Source organism: Rhinopithecus bieti, unplaced genomic scaffold (assembly GCF_001698545.2).
Source record: "Rhinopithecus bieti isolate Rb0 unplaced genomic scaffold, ASM169854v2 scaffold_24390, whole genome shotgun sequence".
In the NCBI taxonomy this organism is placed as follows: domain Eukaryota; kingdom Metazoa; phylum Chordata; class Mammalia; order Primates; family Cercopithecidae; genus Rhinopithecus; species Rhinopithecus bieti.
Genome location: NW_016811706.1, coordinates 42,615 through 62,296, shown reverse-complemented (window position 1 = coordinate 62,296; position 19,682 = coordinate 42,615). Strand labels below are relative to the sequence as shown.

At 52.1% G+C, this 19,682-nt stretch overlaps 3 protein-coding genes across 4 annotated transcripts in view; all 3 read left to right on the top strand.

The window, feature by feature from the left end:
• Positions 1-6,939, top strand: part of SMARCD1 (SWI/SNF related BAF chromatin remodeling complex subunit D1) — a 16,097-nt gene extending 9,158 nt beyond the window's left edge. The window contains exons 10-13 of one of the 2 annotated variants that reach the window (XM_017894741.1): positions 656-791; positions 3,083-3,205; positions 4,934-5,035; positions 5,166-6,939. In XM_017894741.1, the coding sequence (XP_017750230.1) occupies positions 656-791; positions 3,083-3,205; positions 4,934-5,035; positions 5,166-5,219 (415 nt within the window). In that variant the 3' untranslated portion in view covers positions 5,220-6,939. The remainder of the gene's footprint in view (positions 1-655; positions 792-3,082; positions 3,206-4,933; positions 5,036-5,165) is intronic. The other variant, XM_017894743.1, reaches the window with a different exon arrangement.
• A 2,602-nt stretch (positions 6,940-9,541) lies between these two features.
• GPD1 (glycerol-3-phosphate dehydrogenase 1) lies at positions 9,542-17,672 on the top strand. Its single transcript, XM_017894744.1, has 8 exons — positions 9,542-10,193; positions 10,672-10,849; positions 11,897-12,037; positions 12,635-12,773; positions 13,169-13,281; positions 13,922-14,155; positions 14,378-14,484; positions 15,785-17,672. Exons 1-8 carry the CDS (start codon positions 10,153-10,155, stop codon positions 15,879-15,881), a joined length of 1,050 nt encoding a protein of 349 aa, XP_017750233.1. The 5' UTR covers positions 9,542-10,152; the 3' UTR covers positions 15,882-17,672.
• Positions 17,673-18,111: 439 nt separating this feature from the next.
• Positions 18,112-19,682, top strand: part of COX14 (cytochrome c oxidase assembly factor COX14) — an 11,586-nt gene continuing 10,015 nt past the window's right edge. Inside the window, exon 1 of the mRNA XM_017894745.1 lies at positions 18,112-18,652. The gene's annotated coding sequence lies outside the window, so the exon portion shown is untranslated. The remainder of the gene's footprint in view (positions 18,653-19,682) is intronic.

The window sequence follows — 19,682 nt, the reverse complement described above, 5'->3', positions numbered from 1 at the left end:
TTTTTTTTTTTTTTTTTTTTTTGAGACCGTCTCACTCTGTCACCCAGGCTGAAGTGTAGTGGCATGAACTTGGCTCACTATAACCTCTGCCTCCCAGGTTCAAGAGATTCTCCTGCCTCAGCTTCCCCAGTAGCTGGGATTACAGGCATGAGCTACCACGTCTGGCTAATTTTTAGTAAAAATGGGGTTCACCATGTTCCTGACCTCAGGTGATCGCCCACCTTGGCCTCCCAAAGTGCTGGGATTACAGGCATGAGCCACCATGCCTGGCTGCCAAAAAGTTTTTTTAAAGGGAGAAAGATATATAGGAGACTAGCAGTGATTACCTCTGGAGAGGAAGGAACTGCTTTTCACAGGATACCTTTTGTACTGCCTGAATTTTACCATTGACTTTTTAAATAAATCAACTTTATTGAAGTATAATTTATATATAACAGATTATACCAATTGAAAGTGTAGTTTGAAGATTTTTACCAGATCTGTACACCATGTAGCTGCCACAATAACGTATAGAACATTTCTGTCACACCCAAAAGTTCTTGGGCCCTTTTGCAATTAGCCCCTTTTCTCTTCATCCTGGGTCATCTTTTTGACCCTGTGTAATTAGATCTTAGGGGACAAGCTCTTTACCAGGCCTCTTTGGTTTCCTGTCCAGTGTTGACCCGAATGATCAGAAAAAGACAGCTTGTTATGACATTGATGTAGAAGTGGATGACACCTTGAAGACCCAGATGAATTCTTTTCTGCTGTCCACTGCCAGCCAACAGGAGATTGCTACTCTAGACAACAAGGTAGGGGTCTGTGCCCTGGATGGTTGGGTCCCACCAGCCCCTATCACAGCTTCAAGGCCTCCTTTTGATTCTTAGTGTTCATTCAAAATATGGCGACACCCAGTATATGTCAGGTACTGTGCTTGGTGCCGGTTTGAGCCAGACTCAAATGAATTCTGATTGTGGGGATACTCTCAATAGCGCTGAGCCTCGGTTTCTGATTTGTGGAATAGAGACCATGGTACCTTTTTTTTTTTTTTTCTTTTTTTCTTTTTCAGGAGTCTCACTCTCTCGCCCAGGCTGGAGTGCAGTGGTGCAATCCTGCCTCACGGCAACCTCCACTTCTGGGTTCAAGCGATTCTCCTGCCTCAGCCTCCCAAGTAGCTGGGATTACAGGCACCCACCTTCACACATGGCTAATTTTTGTATTTTTAGTAGAGACAGGGTTTTGCCATGTTGGCCAGGCTGGTCTCCAACTCCTGACCTCAAGTCATCTGCCCGCCTTGGCCTCCCAAAGTATTGGGAATTACAGGCGTGAGCCACCATGCACAGCCCATAGTACCTATTTTAATCAGGTTATTTTAATCAGGTTGCTATGACAATTAAATGAGGGAGTGTATGTAAAGACTTGAGTCTGTATCTGGCACAAAAAAACAACAAATGGTAACTTCTGCTACTATTATTGTTATCTGGATTGTTATTATTAGACACAGTCCTTGCAAATAAAGTCAAAAGTGCTTTGGGAACACGAAGGAAAAAGGGAGGCTTTGCCGGAAGAGTTGATGCCCCAACTAAATCTTTCTTTTTTTTTTTTTTTTTTTTTTGAGATGGAGTCTTGCTCTGTCGCTCAGGCTGGAGTGCGACAGATCTTGGCTCACTGCAACCTCCGTCTCCTGGGTTCAAGCGATTCTCCTGTCTCAGCCTCCTGAGTAGCTGGGACTACAGGTGCCCGCCACCACGCCCGGCTAATTTTTGCATTTTTAGTAGAGATGGGGTTTCACCATATTAGTCAGACTGGTCTTGAACTCCTGACCTCAGGTGATCCACCCGCTTCGGCCTCCCAAAGTGCTGGTATCACAGCTGTGAGCCACCGCGCCCAGCCCTAATGAAATCTTGAAGGACAAAGTAGGTGTTAATGAAAGGGCAAAAAGGATAGTGGTGCTGGGGGTATAGGAGGCAGAAGACATTCCAGAAAGAGGGAATGGGGCATGTAAAGGTCCAGAGAGGAGAGAGAGCCTGGTGTCTTAAAGAAGTACCAGCCATTTAGTGTGCTAGATACAGCATAGAGTGCCGGGGATGGGACGTTTTGGGAAGGAAAGCTAGATAGGGAGCCAGATGCCTAATCATGAAGAAACTTTGATTCAGGGAAGACTGGTTTATGTTTCATCCTGAAGACTGTGTTGAGAGATCATTACCAGTGGAGGGACTGATGCTATTTGTATGTAGAATGATCACTTGCAGGAAGGTGGAGAATAATTTGTCAGAGGGCAGGGCTGGAGGCAGGAAGCCCAGTTAGGAGGCTGGTGCAGTAATCCATGTGAGACGTGTCGAGGCCCTACATTTACAGTCCCGATAGTCAGGGTGGAGATAAGTAGATAGATTTGAGAGGTGTCAAAGTGGAATTGAAGGAATTTGGCCGCTGTTGGGATTAGAGTGAGGGGTGAATGAGAAGGAAATGTTATGATGCCTCCCAGGTCTCTAGCTTGGGTGGATAGTAGTATTTACTATGACTGGGAAGAGGGGAGGAGGAGGAGCAGGTATTGGAGAAAGGGTAGTGAATTTAATTTTGGAGATGTCAAGTTTAAGCAGTTGGATTGGTTGGAGTATAGAAAATAGACTCTGGGCTGCAGACTGGGGACTCATTACCCTGTCAGTGATAGTGGAAGACATACAAGTCAAAGAAATTGCCAGAAGGATTATGTAGAATGAGAAAAGAGTTAAGAACAAAACCCAGAGATGAGAGCTTATGAGACAGCCCCATATGCCAGTCCTTTTCTTCCTGAGAACACTTTTGGACCCATTTGGGCTGTGGAGTAAGTATTCATCATGTAGCTTTGCCCATAGTGGGCACTGAGGAGACCAAAAGGAAAACTTTCCTCACATGGGGTGTACAGAGAGACACAAACAAGGGCAAATTACCTGCTGAAAGAATGCCAAGGGTCAGAGCAGTTGGAACTCTATATGATGGTACCAGCTGTGGGCAGCACTGTGACTAGGTTGGGAGTGGCATGTGGAGTTGTCAGGCACCACCTGCCATTTAACTTCTCATTTTTCTAGTTTGAAAATGGTATGGGCTTCGTTCTTCCTTTCAGATCCATGAGACAATAGAAACCATCAACCAGCTGAAGACTCAGCGGGAGTTCATGCTGAGCTTTGCCAGAGACCCTCAGGGTTTCATCAATGACTGGCTTCAGTCCCAGTGCAGGGACCTCAAGGTAAAGAACCTAGGAGAGGTCTGAAGGGACTTAGGTCAGTGAGGCACACACCTGCTTTATTTATGTAGCAGCTGGTAGAAGACCCAGAGGAAGGAGTGAGGGGCCAGATTTTTCTTTAGCATGTTCCAGGGTCCATTTTGCAATTAAGCAGGGAAATGGGGGGCAGACCCATCACGTGTTGATTTAGTACTTACTTTGTCTGTCACTGTGCTTCATCTTGTCAGGGACACAGAGTGGAAGACCTTATCTCTGCTTTCAAAGCAGCCTACGTTCTGTCTGAAGAAACTAGGCTAGTATAGCCGGGCACGGTGACTCACACCTATAATCCCAGCACTTTGGGAGGCTGAGGCCGACAGAACGCTTGAAGTCAGGAGTTTGAGACCAGCCTGGCCAACATGGTGAAACCCCGTCTCCACTAAAAATACAAAAATTTAGCCGGGCGTGGTGATGTGCACCTGTAATCCCAGCTACTTGGGAGGCTGAGGCAGGAGAATCACTTGAACCCAGGAAGCAGAGGTTGCAGTGAGCCAAGATCGTGCCGCTGCACTCCAGCCTGGGTGACAGAGCAAGAATCTGTCTCAAAAAAAAGGAAACTAGGCTAGTGTGATACAAAGTAGTAAACCATATAAGACATTATCAGGCCAGGCATGGTGGCTCACGCCTGTAATCCCAGGACTTTGGGAGGCTGAGGAGGGCAGATCACCTGAGGTCAGGAGTTTGAGACTAGCCTGGCCAACACAGTGAAACCCCATCTCTACTAAAATACAAAAATCAGCCAGACATGGTGGCGGGTGCCTATAATCCCAGTTACCCAGGAGGCTGAGGCAGGAGAATCGCTTGAACCCGGGAGACAGAGGCTGCAGTGAGCCGAGATCACGCCACTGCACTCCAGCCTGGCTGACAGAGTAAGCCTCCATCTCAAAAAAAAAAAGACATTATCAGACCAGGATCAATAAGGTAATTCAGAGAAGGGAGGTCAGTGAAACTAGAATCTCTGGGGAAGGCTTCATGGAAAATTTGGGATTTGAAGACATTTCTCAGAAAGGGGAGCACAGTAAGCTCAGTCTAGTAGATAGGAATGGGCACAGAGTATGAACCCATCAGTTCTCACCCCTCCTGTGCTGACTGTGACTAGTTAGAGAGGCTGAGCAGAGGAGCAAGGGAAAAGGGATGCCAGGAAAGATCCCTGAACAAGGCAATGACTTGTTGATTGCAGAGGTGACTGGGTGTTTTATCAGTTTGCTGAGGCTGCTGTAGCAAACTACCACAAACTACCACAAACTGGGCAGTTTTAAACAACAGGTTTGTCTCTCAGTTGTGGAGGCTGGAAGTCCAAAATTAGTGTGGGCAGTGCTGCTTCCTTCCGTGAGCTGGGAGGGAGACTCTGTTCTGTGCATCTCAGCTTCTGGTACCGCAGGTGTTCCTTGGCTTGTAGGTAGTGGTCTCTGTGTGACTTAACGTCGTCTTCCTTCTGTACGTGTCTGTCTCCGTGTCCAAATTTCCCCTCTTTATAAGGGAACCTACCAGTCATATTAGGGGGTACCCTAGTGACCTCATCTTAACTTGATCATCTGCAGAGACCCTATTTCCAAATAAGGTCACATTCACAGGTACTAGGGGGTTAGACTTCAACATTTTGGTGGAGGATACAATTTACCCAGTAATGGGTGTGAAGGAAGGAAACAAGCCTTTTCTCCTCTCTCTTCCCCCTCCCTGCATCTCCCTCAGACAATGACTGATGTGGTGGGTAACCCAGAGGAGGAGCGCCGAGCTGAGTTCTACTTCCAGCCCTGGGCTCAGGAGGCTGTGTGCCGATACTTCTACTCTAAGGTAAGTACATGGGGTGCACGGGGAAATTGATAAAAGGTACAGGGTTTTCACCCCTGGTAGGGGTCAGTGGTGTTAGATACAAACTTCTGGTTTGTCTCATCTTCTACTCCCTTCACTATTTTCTCCTTAGGTGCAGCAGAGACGACAAGAATTAGAGCAAGCCCTGGGAATCCGGAATACATAGGGCGTCTCCCACAGCCCTGATTCGGCTGCACCAATTCTCGATTTGGGCCCTGTGCTGCCTGCCTCATAGCACCTGCCTTGGTCTTGCTTGGGGCGTTCCAGGGGATGCTGTTGGTTCAAGGACAACACCAGAATGAAGAGGGTCTCACATTTCTGTCTCATGACACCTGTTACCCTCTTCTTTCACCCCATCCCTTCCCACTCCCAGCTTCCCTTTGACCCACAAAGTTCCCATGTGCCTCTGCCCTCCCCTGGTCTACATAGGACCTCTAGATAGTGTTAGAGAGAGAACCTGTAGTGGTAATGAATGCTTGGAATGGATTGGGCCTAAGGCCAGGTGGTCTTTAAGGGGACCAGCTACACTGATCCTGCCCTTCAGAGACCCAGGAGTTGGGAGCTTTAGCTCCTTCTCCAAGACTCAGGCCTGGGGGCACTCTATAAGCTAGTTGATCTTGGCTCTCCTGATAACAGAATCCAATTTCCTTCCTTCCCTCCACAGGTTTGGAACAAACTCTCCCTTCACATGTTGCCCCATAGCACTAAAGAAACTCTGGTTCTTGTGCTCCACTGAGCACCAGGTCAGTCCCCAGCCCTCTGGGTTGGCCTGCTCTCTCAGTGCTTCTCTCACTCCTTAGTGGGTCCACATCAGTATTGGAGTTTGTTCTTTAACTGTTGCTCTCTCCTAGACACTCCCTGTGGCTGCCCTTTGTAATTCCCTCAGATCTGCCCTAACCCCGGGCATTTGGGTGGGGAAATCTTGCCTTTCCCTTTCAGAGCCCCAGGGATCTCATCTGGGGAACTGTCATTGCCAGCAGAGGCTGTTCCTTCCTGCTGTTGTTTGGAGATGTGATTCATTCACTCCACCCTGCCTCCCCATCCCTTAATGGAGAAACAGGCCTAAAACCAAACGGGTAAAAAGCCCTGGGCCATCCCTGTCTTCCTGTCCCTTGTCTGCCCAGTTGACACCTACTGGTGACTTCTAGGGCACTGAGGAGTGAAAGCGCCTAGGGCTGGAGAATAGCGCTGAGTTGGGTTTGTGACTCTTCCCTCTCCCTGCCTCACAGGATTGTGACTCCCCAGCCCCTGCCCTCAAAGCTTCAGACCCCTCAGGTAGCAGCAGGACCTTGTGATCTTGGCCCCTTGGAACTGAGATGGTTTTTCCATCTTTCCAGGAGAGCCTCACATTCTTCTTCCAGGTTGTATTACCCCCGAGTTAGCATATCCCAGGCTCGCAGACTCAACACAGCAAGGGTGGGAGACAGCTGGGCACAGAGGGGGAATTCCGTTCAGCATGGGCTCTAAACCCACAGAACTGACAAAGCCCCTGCTTCCCCACCCCCTCCTCAGGCTCCTGCGAGCGCACCCCCACCCTCAAATCCCTGCCTGTTCTACACTGGGGACAGCAGAGTTTTCTCCCCATCTTCCCCTTCCTGCCATTTTCCCTCCCTTGAAAGGTTGACACTGGACAACCTTGGGGCAGCTGAGCCCTGGCCCGCCTCCTGGCTGGAACCATGAGAAGGAAGCTCAGTACTTCCCATAGTGTCCCTGTTGATAACTGTTTTTATTAACTGAATTATGTTTTTTTCATGGACCAAAATTTTTTTTGTACTGTCCCCTTATTGATGTTACCCAGTTTTAATAAAAGAATCTTCTGAAGGATGGGTCCTCTTACCTACCGTGAGAGAGCTCTTCCCTGAGCTCTTCTTCCTTCAATACCATTAGCCATGCTCGTAGTGTTTGTTCATTTTATTTGACAAGTATTTATTGAGCACCTGCTATGTGCTAGTTGTGATGCTAGACATAGGAGATAAAGTGGAAAATGAGATTTCTACTTTTGTGGACCTCAGGGTCTTACCTTAAGAGATTGCTGTCTGCCCCAGTGGTCCAAGCAGGCTAGTTGCTGGTTGGGATTATTGGGTTTCACCACTGGATCTTAAGAGCCCTTTCCCGACTTTCCTTGTTAGGCAGGTACTAACAGGTCGGTGGCAGTCATCTTCCTCCTTGTCCATCTGAGCTCCCCAGAGCACCTGTTGGCTGGAATGAGCCATAGATGCCCGTGATCCCCTTACATTTGACAAACCTAAGCCTTTGGAGGAGTTTCACTTCTTCCCCCGGGGCTTCTGTCTAGATGTGGGCAGGAACTGGACGACCAAAGACATTTTTGCTTTTTGTGCCTGCTACTCTAATGTTTAAGGTTCCACTTTCATGGTTCAAGTAAGAGTTCAGTTTTTATGTTTTGAGACGGAGTTTTGCTCTTGTTGCCCAGGCTGGAGTGCAATGGCGCGTTCTTGGCCCACTGCAACCTCCGCCTCCCAGGTTCAAGTGATTCTTCTGCCTCAGCTTCCCAAGTAGCTGGGATTACAGGCACGCACCACCATGCCCGGCTAATTTTGTATTTTTAGTAGAGATGGGGTTTCTCCATGTTGATCAGACTGGTCTCAAAACTCCCAACCTCAGATGATCCGCCTGCCTCGGCCTCCCAAAGTGCTGGGATTACAGGCGTGAGCCACCGTGCCCGGGTAAGAGTTCAGTTCTTAAGAGCACCATGGAAGTTCTGTGTTGTCATCCTCATACTGTAGACAACTAGCCCCTCCTTGGCCGAGTTTGGAAGACAGCTCAGGAGAGATTCTCATTAGCAATCACTTGAAACTCGCCTGCAGTTCTACCTGCTTCCCACTTGGGGCTCGTGACTTTTCCTTTGTCATTATGCAAGAATGGGGTTTGGAATATAGGATCAGAGTGCAACCACTTTCCAAAGTTGTAGTTTAAAAATTATCCTTTGTATCTTTGGATGGGAACATTCTAGCATTGCCTGTTCAATATATGTAATCAAAGCCACCAAAAAATCCAACCACTGTTCCTTCTCCGGAACTTGGGGTTTATCAGACTTGAGAAAGGAAAGCAGAGAGGAGTGGTTGGGCCGATAACTAGGAGTGGAGAAAATTGATGTCAAGGACATTGAAATGGCATCTGTTTTTACCCAGGCTAATTACATGTATAATGAATGGCTGACGAACCATTATTAATTTCAAGCAAATAATCTACAGTTTGCTCTTGGGAAAAGAGCTCTAGTGATACAGATAACTTCCTGTGATGAGCCAGTTCTGAATCTCTGCACCCTCTTTATTCCCATGTAAATGAGCACATTCTTAGTCTCCACACTACCTAACATGATTGTAGGGGCAAAATGAGAGAGGGAAGCATTTAGGCAAAAACAAGGGGGTTATTTTATGCATAAACATCCATTCTTTGGGGCTCTCATCATTTGTGCCAGGGACAGAAGCATCCTTTCTCTTCCATCACCCGTAATCAGTGCTCCCAGCTGGCAGCCTGGCACTGGAGCCTTCATCTCAGTGCCAGTGCAATAAAGGAGTGGTCTGTAGGAGGCTGTCTCCGTATTAGGTATAACATTGTGCAAAGAAAAACAGCCAACTACTGATTTCATGTCCGTTTCCCTATGGGAACTCACTGGCCATGGAAGGAGAATATGGTTGGTTTTTCCTGGGCAGTCCCTGGAACTTAGAAAGCCATTTCTTCCCAGTCTTGACCTCCTGCCTGCTTACCCCTACCCACAGGTTGTACCCAGACTTCCCTCTAGCCCAGTGCTTGTTACCAGTTGCTGGCCAGCAACAGCCCAGGGGGATGGCAACACCCACCTAAACGTCTGCCAAGCCAGGAGGACAGCACATGAGCACACGGTGGTGTCTGCCCTCTAGGCCAAGGTGCACAGTGTTAGGAGCCTCTTGTTCCACTCTCCAGATCAGCTGGAAACCAGAGCTTCCCTCGTCTTAGACAAACAGATGGCTGTGGGCGATGCAGAGCCCTGAACTGCTATGTTCCTTCCATTTTCGCCCTTCCCCAAAAAACAGACACCAAACTTACCCCCAGTGACGGCATCTGAGACCACAAAGCCCCACGGACACAGCTGCCCCGGGTCCTGCCTCCTTTCCCCTTTTCTGGCCTCTGCAGACTAGCCATTCACCTGAGGAAGCCCCTGGGGCAGTACCTTGGAAACCCCTAAGAGGAGGAGTTGAAGGAGGCTCAAACCCTCTCAAGGACAGTGTGCACTCTGCCTGCCTCCTATTCTTTCCTGTCCTCTTAAGTCCAGAGTCTACAACAAAATTGTGTGCCGCAATTCTCAGAGCCCTCTAACTTTGACCTTTCCCACTTTCCCTAGAACACATTTTTGGGTGGGGATCATCTGAGGTGAGAGGCCCATGGATGAGTCCCCAAGATGACCTTTGTGAGTGACCAAGACAACCTTGTCTTTTGAGGCTCCTGGAGCCTCATCCTTTTTTGAGCTGAGCTGTCCTCAAAACAGGCCCTTACCTCTTAATGTGGCCTCATCTTTAGAGACGGGAAGTGGGCCCACATCCCCCACCCCAGCCCTGCAGTGCAGCTAGCGTGGGCCTGCTAGAGGACAGAACTGTGGAACAGGGTCCTGCGAGGGTATGTGGCAGGGTGTGGGATAGGGAGTCATGGAGGAGCCTACCTCTGAAAGGCATTCCCCTAGCTGCTACTGAAGCTAAATACAATTTATTTTTTGCTGGGAGACAGAAGGGAGTGAGAGAGACCAGTCACCTGCTCCTTATCTGGGCTATTTTCTTGGCAGACCTCAAAATGAGACCATGGTGGGGAGGGGGTAGGAAGCTGGGCTGGGACCAAGGGAAGAAGCTTGCCAGCACTGTCAGCCGATGAGCCCAGGAGGAAAAGCAGGGCCTAGTCTCTGCCCCATTCCTGTTCCCCACCTGTCTGTACCCTGTCTCTCCTTTCCCTGGCTCTGCCAGACTCTATCTCCCTGGGCGCCAGCCTCCCCACCCACCCCTGAAGGGCGGGGCTTGGCTGCACCCACGTGTGGTGGAGTTAAATGCTCCTAGCCGGCAGAGGAGCCAGGGAGTGTGGCACTGAGCTGGCTCAGGCAGAGACGCGGCACCATGGCTAGCAAGAAAGTCTGCATTGTAGGATCCGGGAACTGGTAAGCGGCTCTGTCAAGTGATATGGGGGAAGGGTAGGCCCCCCAGGACAGAGGTGGGTAGGAGGCAGAATAGGTGGGAAAGGCCCTCAGGTTCCTGTTCAGCCCCTGCTGCTATCTTCTATCATAGCAGCACAGGACAGAGGGTGCCTGGCCCTCTCCTGGCCCCCGCCTGCCTGGGCAGCTGCACCTGTTCACCATGGGAAGGCATCTCCAGAGCGCTCCATGTGAAGAGCTGCTTGAGTTTGGGGGTGGGAAGATGGGAAGGGGGGCTCCCTTCTCTAGTAGCAAAGGGTGAGGAGACTGAGTCTCCTTTCTACTGCCAGGTCACTGGGGACATGTTTGACATGGGAGTGGAGGTGATAGGGAGGTAGAAGTGAACAGCCTGGGGGGCTGCTGTGAGATCCTGAGGTGGGGCGCTGCCCCAACGCTTGCCACTGTTCCCTCCTCCTGTACTTTCCTGGGCTCCCCCTCCTGCCAGGGGCTCAGCCATCGCCAAGATCGTGGGTGGCAATGCAGCCCAGCTGGCACAGTTTGACCCACGGGTGACCATGTGGGTGTTTGAGGAAGACATTGGAGGCAAAAAGCTGACTGAGATCATCAACACGCAGCATGAGAATGTCAAATACCTGCCAGGGCACAAGCTGCCCCCAAATGTGGTGAGCCCCAACACCCTGCAAGGAATGGGTAGAGGAAGGGAGGGCCAGGAGTCGGAGCTGACCTTACTCAACAGGTGTCTCCTGCTGAGGGGCCACTTCAGGTGCGGCAGGACTTGGGAAAGTCTCAGGAGGGCTGCTCTGGGCCCTTTCCTGAGGACTGAGGAGAACCTGTGCTTTCCCCTCACAGATCATCAACACGCAGCATGAGAATGTCAAATACCTGCCAGGGCACAAGCTGCCCCCAAATGTGGTGAGCCCCAACACCCTGCAAGGAATGGGTAGAGGAAGGGAGGGCCAGGAGTCGGAGCTGACCTTACTCAACAGGTGTCTCCTGCTGAGGGGGCCACTTCAGGTGCGGCAGGACTTGGGAAAGTCTCAGGAGGGCTGCTCTGGGCCCTTTCCTGAGGACTGAGGAGAACCTGTGCTTTCCCCTCACAGGCTCCCAGGCGGGTGGGTGGGTGGGGAAGGGATGGGAGAACAAGTTGGTCTCCATGGCAGCCAAAGACTGGGCTCCCAGAGTAGGGGTCCGGTAGTGCCTGCCTCAGGCACTAATCCTGTTACTCATTCACTGAGTGATTAGCCGACTTGGAGGCTGCTCCTTGGACTTATGGTCTTTGGTCAAACCCACGTGGTTCTCCTCACCTGGAAAGGGGAAGCAGGGAAGAGAGCAGAAAAGCTGAGGCTCCCCTTTCCCAGCTGGGGTCCCTGAGGAGCTGGATGATGAAATCTTATTTGAGCTCTTTCTTTTGCCAAGCCCAGGTTGCTTTTGGCCTCCCGCACTGTCCCACAGCCAAGGGATAGGAGAGTGCAGGGATGAGGTTTCCAGGAGTCCTCAAGAGCCCAGGACAGCTGGAGGGAGAGAGTGTGGTGGCTGTGGGGAGGGAGTAGAGTATCATTTCTCCAAGTTCAGTCCTTCTAGATTCAGTCTCAAACAAGCCTTCCTGTCCCCCTACCAGCCTCACTCTTTGGCTCCCAGATCTCCTGAATGGGGTTCCACAGTGGCTGGGGAGGTCTGCCAGGCCCGTGAGCACTTGGTCACCCCCACAGGTGGCTGCCCCGGATGTGGTCCAGGCTGCAGCGGATGCTGACATCCTGATCTTTGTGGTGCCCCATCAGTTCATCCGCAAGATCTGCGACCAGCTCAAGGGCCACCTGAAGGCAAATGCCATTGGCATATCCCTTATTAAGGTGCCAGGGACACCTTCATGTGGATGGGGGAGGGTGCGGCTCACTGTTGTGGGGTTCAGGGTGGGTGAAGCAAGAACAGAAATGGCAGACGGAGGTCAAGAGTTTGCCGGAGAAAAGAGAGGAAGTTGACTCTGGAGAGGCTTAGGAAAGCAGTGAGGTGCTGGGGGTCACTGGAAGGAAGGCTGAAGGGAGGAGACGAGAGATTGGTTTGGAGGGCCTGTCTCTCGGGGAGTTTGGGAGGTGTAAAGGAATGCCTGGGGAATATGAGAAGCAGGCTGGTTTGAGAAGTGTGAAGAGTAGCTGGTTTGGAGCAGTGACTGGTCACTGAATGGCAGTTTGTTAGGGCAGTCAGGCGAAGTTGCCTAGGGATGTGGAGGGGACCTGTTGCCTTGGAGAGAGAGTCTGGTTGAGGGTATGTGGCAGGACAGTTCGTCACATGCTGTCTGGCCTCCTCACAGCAAACTTGAGCTGGGAATGGGGCAGGACCTGTGGGGAGGGACAGAGATGAGCAATGGATTTGGAAGGGACAGAATTTCTGGGCAGAAGCCCACAGGTGGGCACAAAGGGCACCTGGCCTGAGCTCCATCCTGTGCTCAGGGGGTAGACGAGGGCCCCAATGGGCTGAAGCTCATCTCCGAAGTGATTGGGGAGCACCTCGGGATCCCCATGAGTGTGCTGATGGGGGCCAACATTGCCAGCGAGGTGGCTGATGAGAAGTTCTGTGAGACAACCATTGGTGAGAGCCCCCTGCCACCTGCATACACAGTGCATCTAGTTGCATCCCCTCCCCAATTGCATCCCCTCCCCAAACTGCCCCAACCCCACTTAGCCATCTCCTTCCCATAAGGCAGAGAAAGGAAGATCCAAGCATCAGAGGTGAAGGAGGCTGGGACAGCCCCAGGGAAGGGGCTGCAGGGCCTGCTTAGGGAAGTACAGTGATGAGCCCTCCCTGAGAGCCGGTGCAGTGGCACAGCTGTGGTCCCAACTACTCAAGAGGCTGAGGCGGGAGGATTGCTTAAGCCCAGGAGTTTGAGTCTAGCCTGGGCAACAGAGAGAGAACCCCGTCTCTATAAAATAAATATTTTTTACAAAGAGTCCTTCCCTCAAAGCCTTGCCCCCTCCTCACTTTAGGCTGCAAGGACCCGGCCCAGGGACAACTTCTGAAAGAGCTGATGCAGACACCCAATTTCCGTATCACAGTGGTGCAAGAGGTGGACACAGTAGAGATCTGTGGAGCCTTAAAGGTGAGAGGGGCACAGAGGCAGCTATGGGGTGAGGAGAAGGCCCCAAAGGAGGCCTAGCTGAGCTCTACCTGCAGGCACTCCAGGCTCTCACTATTGAGCAGTGGTTCTCCTTTCCTACCATGTCCCATGCATACAGGAGGAGCTCAGAAGCAAGGCCAGGGCCATTCAGGCCGGCTGATTGTTCATCATCAGACCGTAGACCCCCTTGCTCCTTTCCCACTTTAGCCCTGTGTGGGACTCCCTATCCTCTGGCTCCAGGAGGTGGTCTAGGGGGACAAGGAGATGCCCAGGTTAATGGGAGACAAGACATCCATGACACCCAGACAGACTAATGGCCAGAACTATGAATCCTGGACAGCTGCTGACTTGAGGGCTATACAATGGAATGGTCATAGATGTGAAGGTCAACTAGAGAGAAGAGTGGTTTTCAGAAAATGTCCTCAAGGAGGGAGTATGGGGCAGGGCTAAGAAAGGGGGTGCAGCAAGGGGGGAAACCAAGAGGCGGAAGTAGCTTCTAAAAGCCACACACTATACCTCACTTATGCAGTGGGTGTCCTGGCTGATGAAAGGCGCATGAGGGGGCTCCACATGGGGCCTATAGGAGGGGTCTTTTCTCACCTATGACCTCCACTCCTTCAAGAATGTAGTGGCCGTGGGTGCTGGCTTCTGTGATGGCCTGGGCTTTGGCGACAACACCAAGGCGGCAGTGATCCGGCTGGGACTCATGGAGATGATAGCCTTTGCCAAGCTCTTCTGCAGTGGCCCTGTGTCCTCTGCCACCTTCTTGGAGAGCTGTGGTGTTGCTGACCTGATCACTACCTGCTATGGAGGGCGGAACCGGAAAGTGGCTGAGGCCTTTGCGCGTACAGGAAAGGTGGGCCCTGGGAGAAGGGAGAACAGAGGGGGGCCCTGTAGGTATCCAGGTAGAGGTGCTTGGCAGGAGGCATCTCTGGAGTACAAACATTAAGACTGTTGTGAACATCCCCATCCCTCTTTTCCTCCCAAGACCCCACTCCCATCTGAGCTCCAGTCTCTCCACCCCCTACTGACAACCCTTCTCTCCCCTTTCCATCCACTCATCCTGTTTTCTGCACAGTCCATTGAGCAGCTGGAGAAAGAGATGCTGAATGGGCAGAAACTGCAGGGGCCCGAGACAGCCCGGGAGCTACATAGCATCCTCCAGCACAAGGGCCTGGTGGACAAGTAAGTGTTGGCCACAGCCCCACTGATTAGGGGAGCCACGGCCAGAAGTGTTCGCCCTGTTCATCATCTTCCTGAACCTGCCACAAATCTGTGAAGTGGACAGAGAGGGGAGTGTTACCTTATGTTTCAGACAGTCCAGAGCTTGCAGAATCTGGCATGCCCACTGTCCCCCAGCTAGTTCACGGTATTTGAACTCCTTCCAGTCTAGTGCTCTTCACACTACATTACCTGGATCCCTTTGTGTCCCTCCTTCCTTGTCCTCTGCTCTGGGGTTGGAGCTCTGGGGCAGCAGGAATAAGCTCATCCCACTTCTGTCCATCACCCCCAGTTTGAGTCTCTCCCCCAAGGCCAACCCATCTGTTCCCTGAATCCTGTTCTGGGTGCTGAGGTGTAAGGAGAAGGATGGGCTCTGCTTCAAGGTGCTCCTTTTCAGAAAGACAGCAGGGGTGACTGGGCTGATCAGAGCAGAGCTGTGCTGGTCTGAGAAAGACTCCTAGAAGAAGAGAGTATGAAACAGGTTCAGAAGATCCACTCATGACTGGTCAGGGTAAAGTCTGGAAAAGGGAGCAGCTGGGCAAAAGGACAGGAAGAAGGAAATGGGTATTTATTGGGCACTTTCACATCATACCTAATTACATCTTCACATATACAATCATATCTTCACTCCCTTGTTATACTGGCCCCATTTTATAGTCGGTGACACTGAGGCTCAGAGAGGTTAAGTGCGTTGCTCAAGGCTGGGCACGGTGGCTCACACCTGTAATCCCAGCACTTTGGGACTCCAGGGCGGGTGGATCACGAGGTCAGGAGTTCGAGTTCAGCCTGACCAACATGGTGAAACCCCATCTCTACTAAAAATACAAAAATTAGTCAGGCGTGGTGGTGCGTGCCTGTAATCCCAGCTACTCAGGAGGCTGAGGCAGGAGAATCGCTTGAACCTGGGAGGCGGAGGTTGCAGTGAGCTGAGATCATGCCACTGCACTCCAGCCTGGGTGACAGAGCAAGACTCTGTGTCATCAACAACAACAACAAAAAAGTGTGTTGCCAAGTTGGCACAAAAAATCCAAGCCAGAGAATCATGCAGGCCAGTTCAACACGGTAGGGAGCAGGGCAATCAGCAATCTGAGGTTAAACCCAGGGCTAGGAAGTTCACATTCTCAGCAGGCAGAAATTCAGAGCCAGCCTCCCTGAGCTCCAAGGTGGGAGGGCAGGGGACAGGAAGGTTAGGTAGTGAGTGGGGGTGGGGGTAGAGTGGACTAGGAGTGGGAGGCTAAGCTGAGCCTTTGCCTCTCCAATCTAGGTTTCCCTTGTTCATGGCTGTGTACAAGGTGTGCTACGAGGGCCAGCCAGTGGGTGAATTCATCCGCTGCCTGCAGAATCATCCAGAACATATGTGAGTAGGGCCAGGGCCCAGGCCAGGCCGCTTCTTTACCCCAGTGGAGACCAGCAGAAGCCTGCGGTACCTAGTCACCAGGATCTCCAGGACTCCCAGGGAGCAGACTCTTTGCATCTTTTCACTGGAGGATAGGAGGCTATGGGGCCCAGCGACGCACCTGGAGATTCTGAACTGTCAAGCCACTGGCAGCCTCTTGCCACCACATTTGCCAGAAATGCAGTTGGCCTGTCCCTCTCCTGATGTGGGGCTTTCTCCGTGTCCTCTGGGAGGGATGGAATCAAGCCCCAGCGCTGCCTGCTTGGCGGCGGGGGTGATGTATGAGGGGAAGGGTTGGGGGAGAAGCCAGCAGGGCAGGGGCTGCCAGTGGCTGTCTCACACAGACCAGGAATCCTGTTAAAGGGCTGAAGAAGTATCTCAGCCACAGGAGGGATGAGGCAAGGATTGTCAGGGAGGGGTCTGGGCTTCTGAGCTGATGCAGACCCCAGGGACCCCTTTGCTGACCTCTGCCAGGACCCACACAGCTTCAATGGATCTCAGTGTTTGTTAACAAAATACAAAGATCTCAAACAAACCCCTTCTAGCTTCTCCTAGCAACATCTGTGTCCTCAGAAACCTCTGGTCCTCCCCTTTCCCCCTCCCCCAGGCTGCCCTGGCACCCGAGTTGCTGCCATGCTGGCATCTCTAGCCCAGTGGCTTGATATTCTCCCCAGGGACTTCCCGGTTCCTAGTTCATTGCCAGCTCCTCCCCACTCTGTGTGACCTTTCCAAGCCTTCCCTCACCCTCCCCGCCAGCACCCTCTTTGGGGAGCAGGAACTTAATCTGCTGACAGAGCTATACCTTTCACAGCAGGCTCAGATCACTCTGTGACCTTTGTATTCACCCAGCCTCCCTTCTCAGTAGTTACAGCTGGGTGAGGTGTCAGCTGAGCCCCTCCTGTGCTATCTCCCCAGAGGACATCCCTGACTCCACCCTTTTCTTCCTCCCAAACCCTGCACCTCTTCCTCAGCTGCTCCAGATCGGCCAGGGTAACCAGCTAACCCATGCCTGGCATCTGGAAGCCAGCAGGCCAAAGGGTGTCCCAAAGGCTGACGAACGGTAGGGAAGGGTGAGCAGGTTCCTATGTTGGTTGGCACCGATATTCCAAGGGCAGCTCTCTTTGCTGAATGAGGGCCTTCTTGTGAGGTACTGACCACACCAGCAACTCCGGAGCTAGGAAACTCAAGGAGGAGGAAGATAATCAAAACCACCCTACTCCCTGGGGTGAGGGAAGAACAGGAGGGGAGGAGGAGGTGTGTGCTCTGCACTGGCCTTGCTCCAGGATGGGGTGGCAGCAGGGGACTGTCACAAGTCAGCAGCCTAGGCCTCTAGCTATAAATAGTCCGGAGGGCCCGAGAGGCTCCCGCCCCGTCCAGCAGGGGTCTCGGCTTCCTGTGTGGAAGCACCTGGCACACTGGCTCTGGCCAGCATTATGCTAAAACCCTCTTACTCTCCAACGAACCAGGGAGGCGGGCTCCTCTCTGCGCCTAGCCCTTGAGAATGCTGTCTTACCAGTGAACGGTGCGGCTGCCCAGATCAGGCAGCAGGAGTGAGGGGCACAGTCACCTCAGGCCTGGCTGAGCCCAGGTCTGGACACTGAGTGTCCAGAGCTGCCTCCCCAGGAGGTTAAGGTGGGGGCAAAGGGGAAGCTTCAAACACTTTGCCTACTTTTGTTCACTCCCCAGTCCACTGTGACTCAGGTCTTCCCATCAGGCCTATTTGTCTACCCAATAAAGTGTGTTTTTTCCAGAAACAGGAAGAGTTGGGAGAGGGAGCTTCAGTGCATATGGCAGTGCGTGTGCTGGTGTGTATCATTGCACGTATGTTTCCCCTCTTACCGTAGGAAAAATGATAAAAAGAAATCCCTCCTCCATAATCGCAGCCACTCCAGGGGTCAGCGGCGGTGCCCACTCAGTCCCCTCCTCTCTCTCCCCTCTCCCGCCAGCTCCCCCTCCCGCCCTCGCCGCAAGCTGACCCCAGCCTTCCTGGCGCTTCTTAGGGGCTTTATCATGCCTCCTGCAAGAAGAGAGGTCACACACGGGGCAGAAACATTAGACACTCATCCCTCGTGCCCATTCCTTGGTCATGGCCCAAGCTGCCGCATCCTTGGCGGTCCGGGCCTCGCGGTGCCCCTCGGGTCCCTACCTGGACTCGGCCCACAGCCTGGCTCTAGGGGGCGCGCGGTTCACCTCCAGAGGGCCGGCTCCGAGAATCTACCCAGCTACTGGAGACGTCACCATGCCGTAGGCTGAGGATTGGTTGACTCTGATTTAGCATCCTAAAACTTCCGGTTCCAGAGCTTGGCTCGTCAAAGACCCACCCTCGAGGTAGCGAAACCACAGCCCCCAGAATTCAGGGGGCCTCTCCGAGACCACTGCGCGTCTGCGGATGCGTAGTAAGGATTACGGGCCCGGAAGCCGGAAGTTCAAAGCCGGCCTTCAGCTGGACTGACGGCCAGCGCTGACTCCCGCCTTACTGGGCGGAGTTGTGCCGCGTCTGATGCGCAGTTCCCTTTCTAGCGTTGAAAGCCGAATCCTAGAGGCTAACCCGGCAGGTGGGCGGGAGAAAGTCGCTTTCCGCACCAATAGCTGAGGCGTTCAGGGTTGTCCAGGGACGCTATCCTCACGTGTGTGGTTCCGAGTGCTGCGTTTGGCTGCGCTGGGAAGTTGAGTAGACAGTGACCTCGAGACCCTGCCTGCCTGAGGAGGCATCCGCGAAGGAGCTGCAGCATCCAGGTACGCCGCCGGCTAGGGCCGAGCAGGGACTGCCAGTCCCGCTGCCTGCGCGCCCACCTGAGTCAGCCTCCGCTTGCCGCGTCCTCCCATCCCCCAGTTCTTCAGGCCTAGTGCCCTTGAATTCAGTCACCTGCATCTGTTGTGTCGCGGACCACAAGCCGCACTGCTTCCTGCCCAAGCCCAAGCCCGAACTCCTCGCAGCAGTAGGTCCGCCTTGCTAGACCTCAGCACTAATGTTGTCAAACTTCGACTCCTGCCTGCACCCTCCACGCTCCGACTACTCCAAATGTCCCTTCCTTTATAGACCTCTGCGTCCTGATAAGTGGCTCTCCGGGGCTCCCTTCGTGCATATCGACTATCCAGCTCCACCTCTTGACCGCATTCACTTCCTGGAATGCTCTTCCTGCTCCTCTTCTCCAGCCCGCCCTTCTAAAAAGACAGTTCCACTGCCACCCCGATTCCCACCCCTACCCTTTTCTGCTAAGTTTTCTCAAGCCTCCACCCTGTCTCTGAGCTCTTGTCTGAACTCTCACAGTGCCTGTCCCATCAGACTATAAGCTCCTGTATGACAGAAGCCATGTTCTTTTTAGCGGCCTCCGTAGCATTATGTATTGTATTTATTGTATATTTTATTTTATTTTATTTTATTTATATGATACAGGGTCTTGCCTTGTCGCTCAGGCTGCATGTGTGCCCCACCAAGCCCGGGCAATTAAAAAAAAAATATTTTCTTTTTTAAAAAAGGCCTCGCTATGAGTGCAAGCCATCCTCCTGCCTCGGCCTCCCAAAGTGTTGGGATTATCGGCGTGAGCCGCCGCACCAGGCCGATATTACTCTCTAAGTGCCGAATAAAAAGTAGATAAATGATGATGGATAGATACCCTAAAAGCCCTGAGTTGACCACTATGCAATGTATGCATGTAACAAAATCGCACCTTTACCCATACATTTATACAAATTTTTATTTATTTATTTATTTATTTATTTATTTATTTATTTATTTATTTATTTATTTATTTTGAGACAGAGT

Excerpts from the sequence above, each read along its gene's own strand:
- GPD1 (XM_017894744.1), top strand. The coding sequence starts at position 10,153 with ATGGCTAGCAAGAAAGTCTGCATTGTAGGATCCGGGAACTG. Across the intron at positions 12,774-13,168 it reads GTTCTGTGAGACAACCATTG|GCTGCAAGGACCCGGCCCAG; the intron begins GTGAGAGCCCCC and ends TCCTCACTTTAG. Across the intron at positions 13,282-13,921 it reads AGATCTGTGGAGCCTTAAAG|AATGTAGTGGCCGTGGGTGC; the intron begins GTGAGAGGGGCA and ends CACTCCTTCAAG.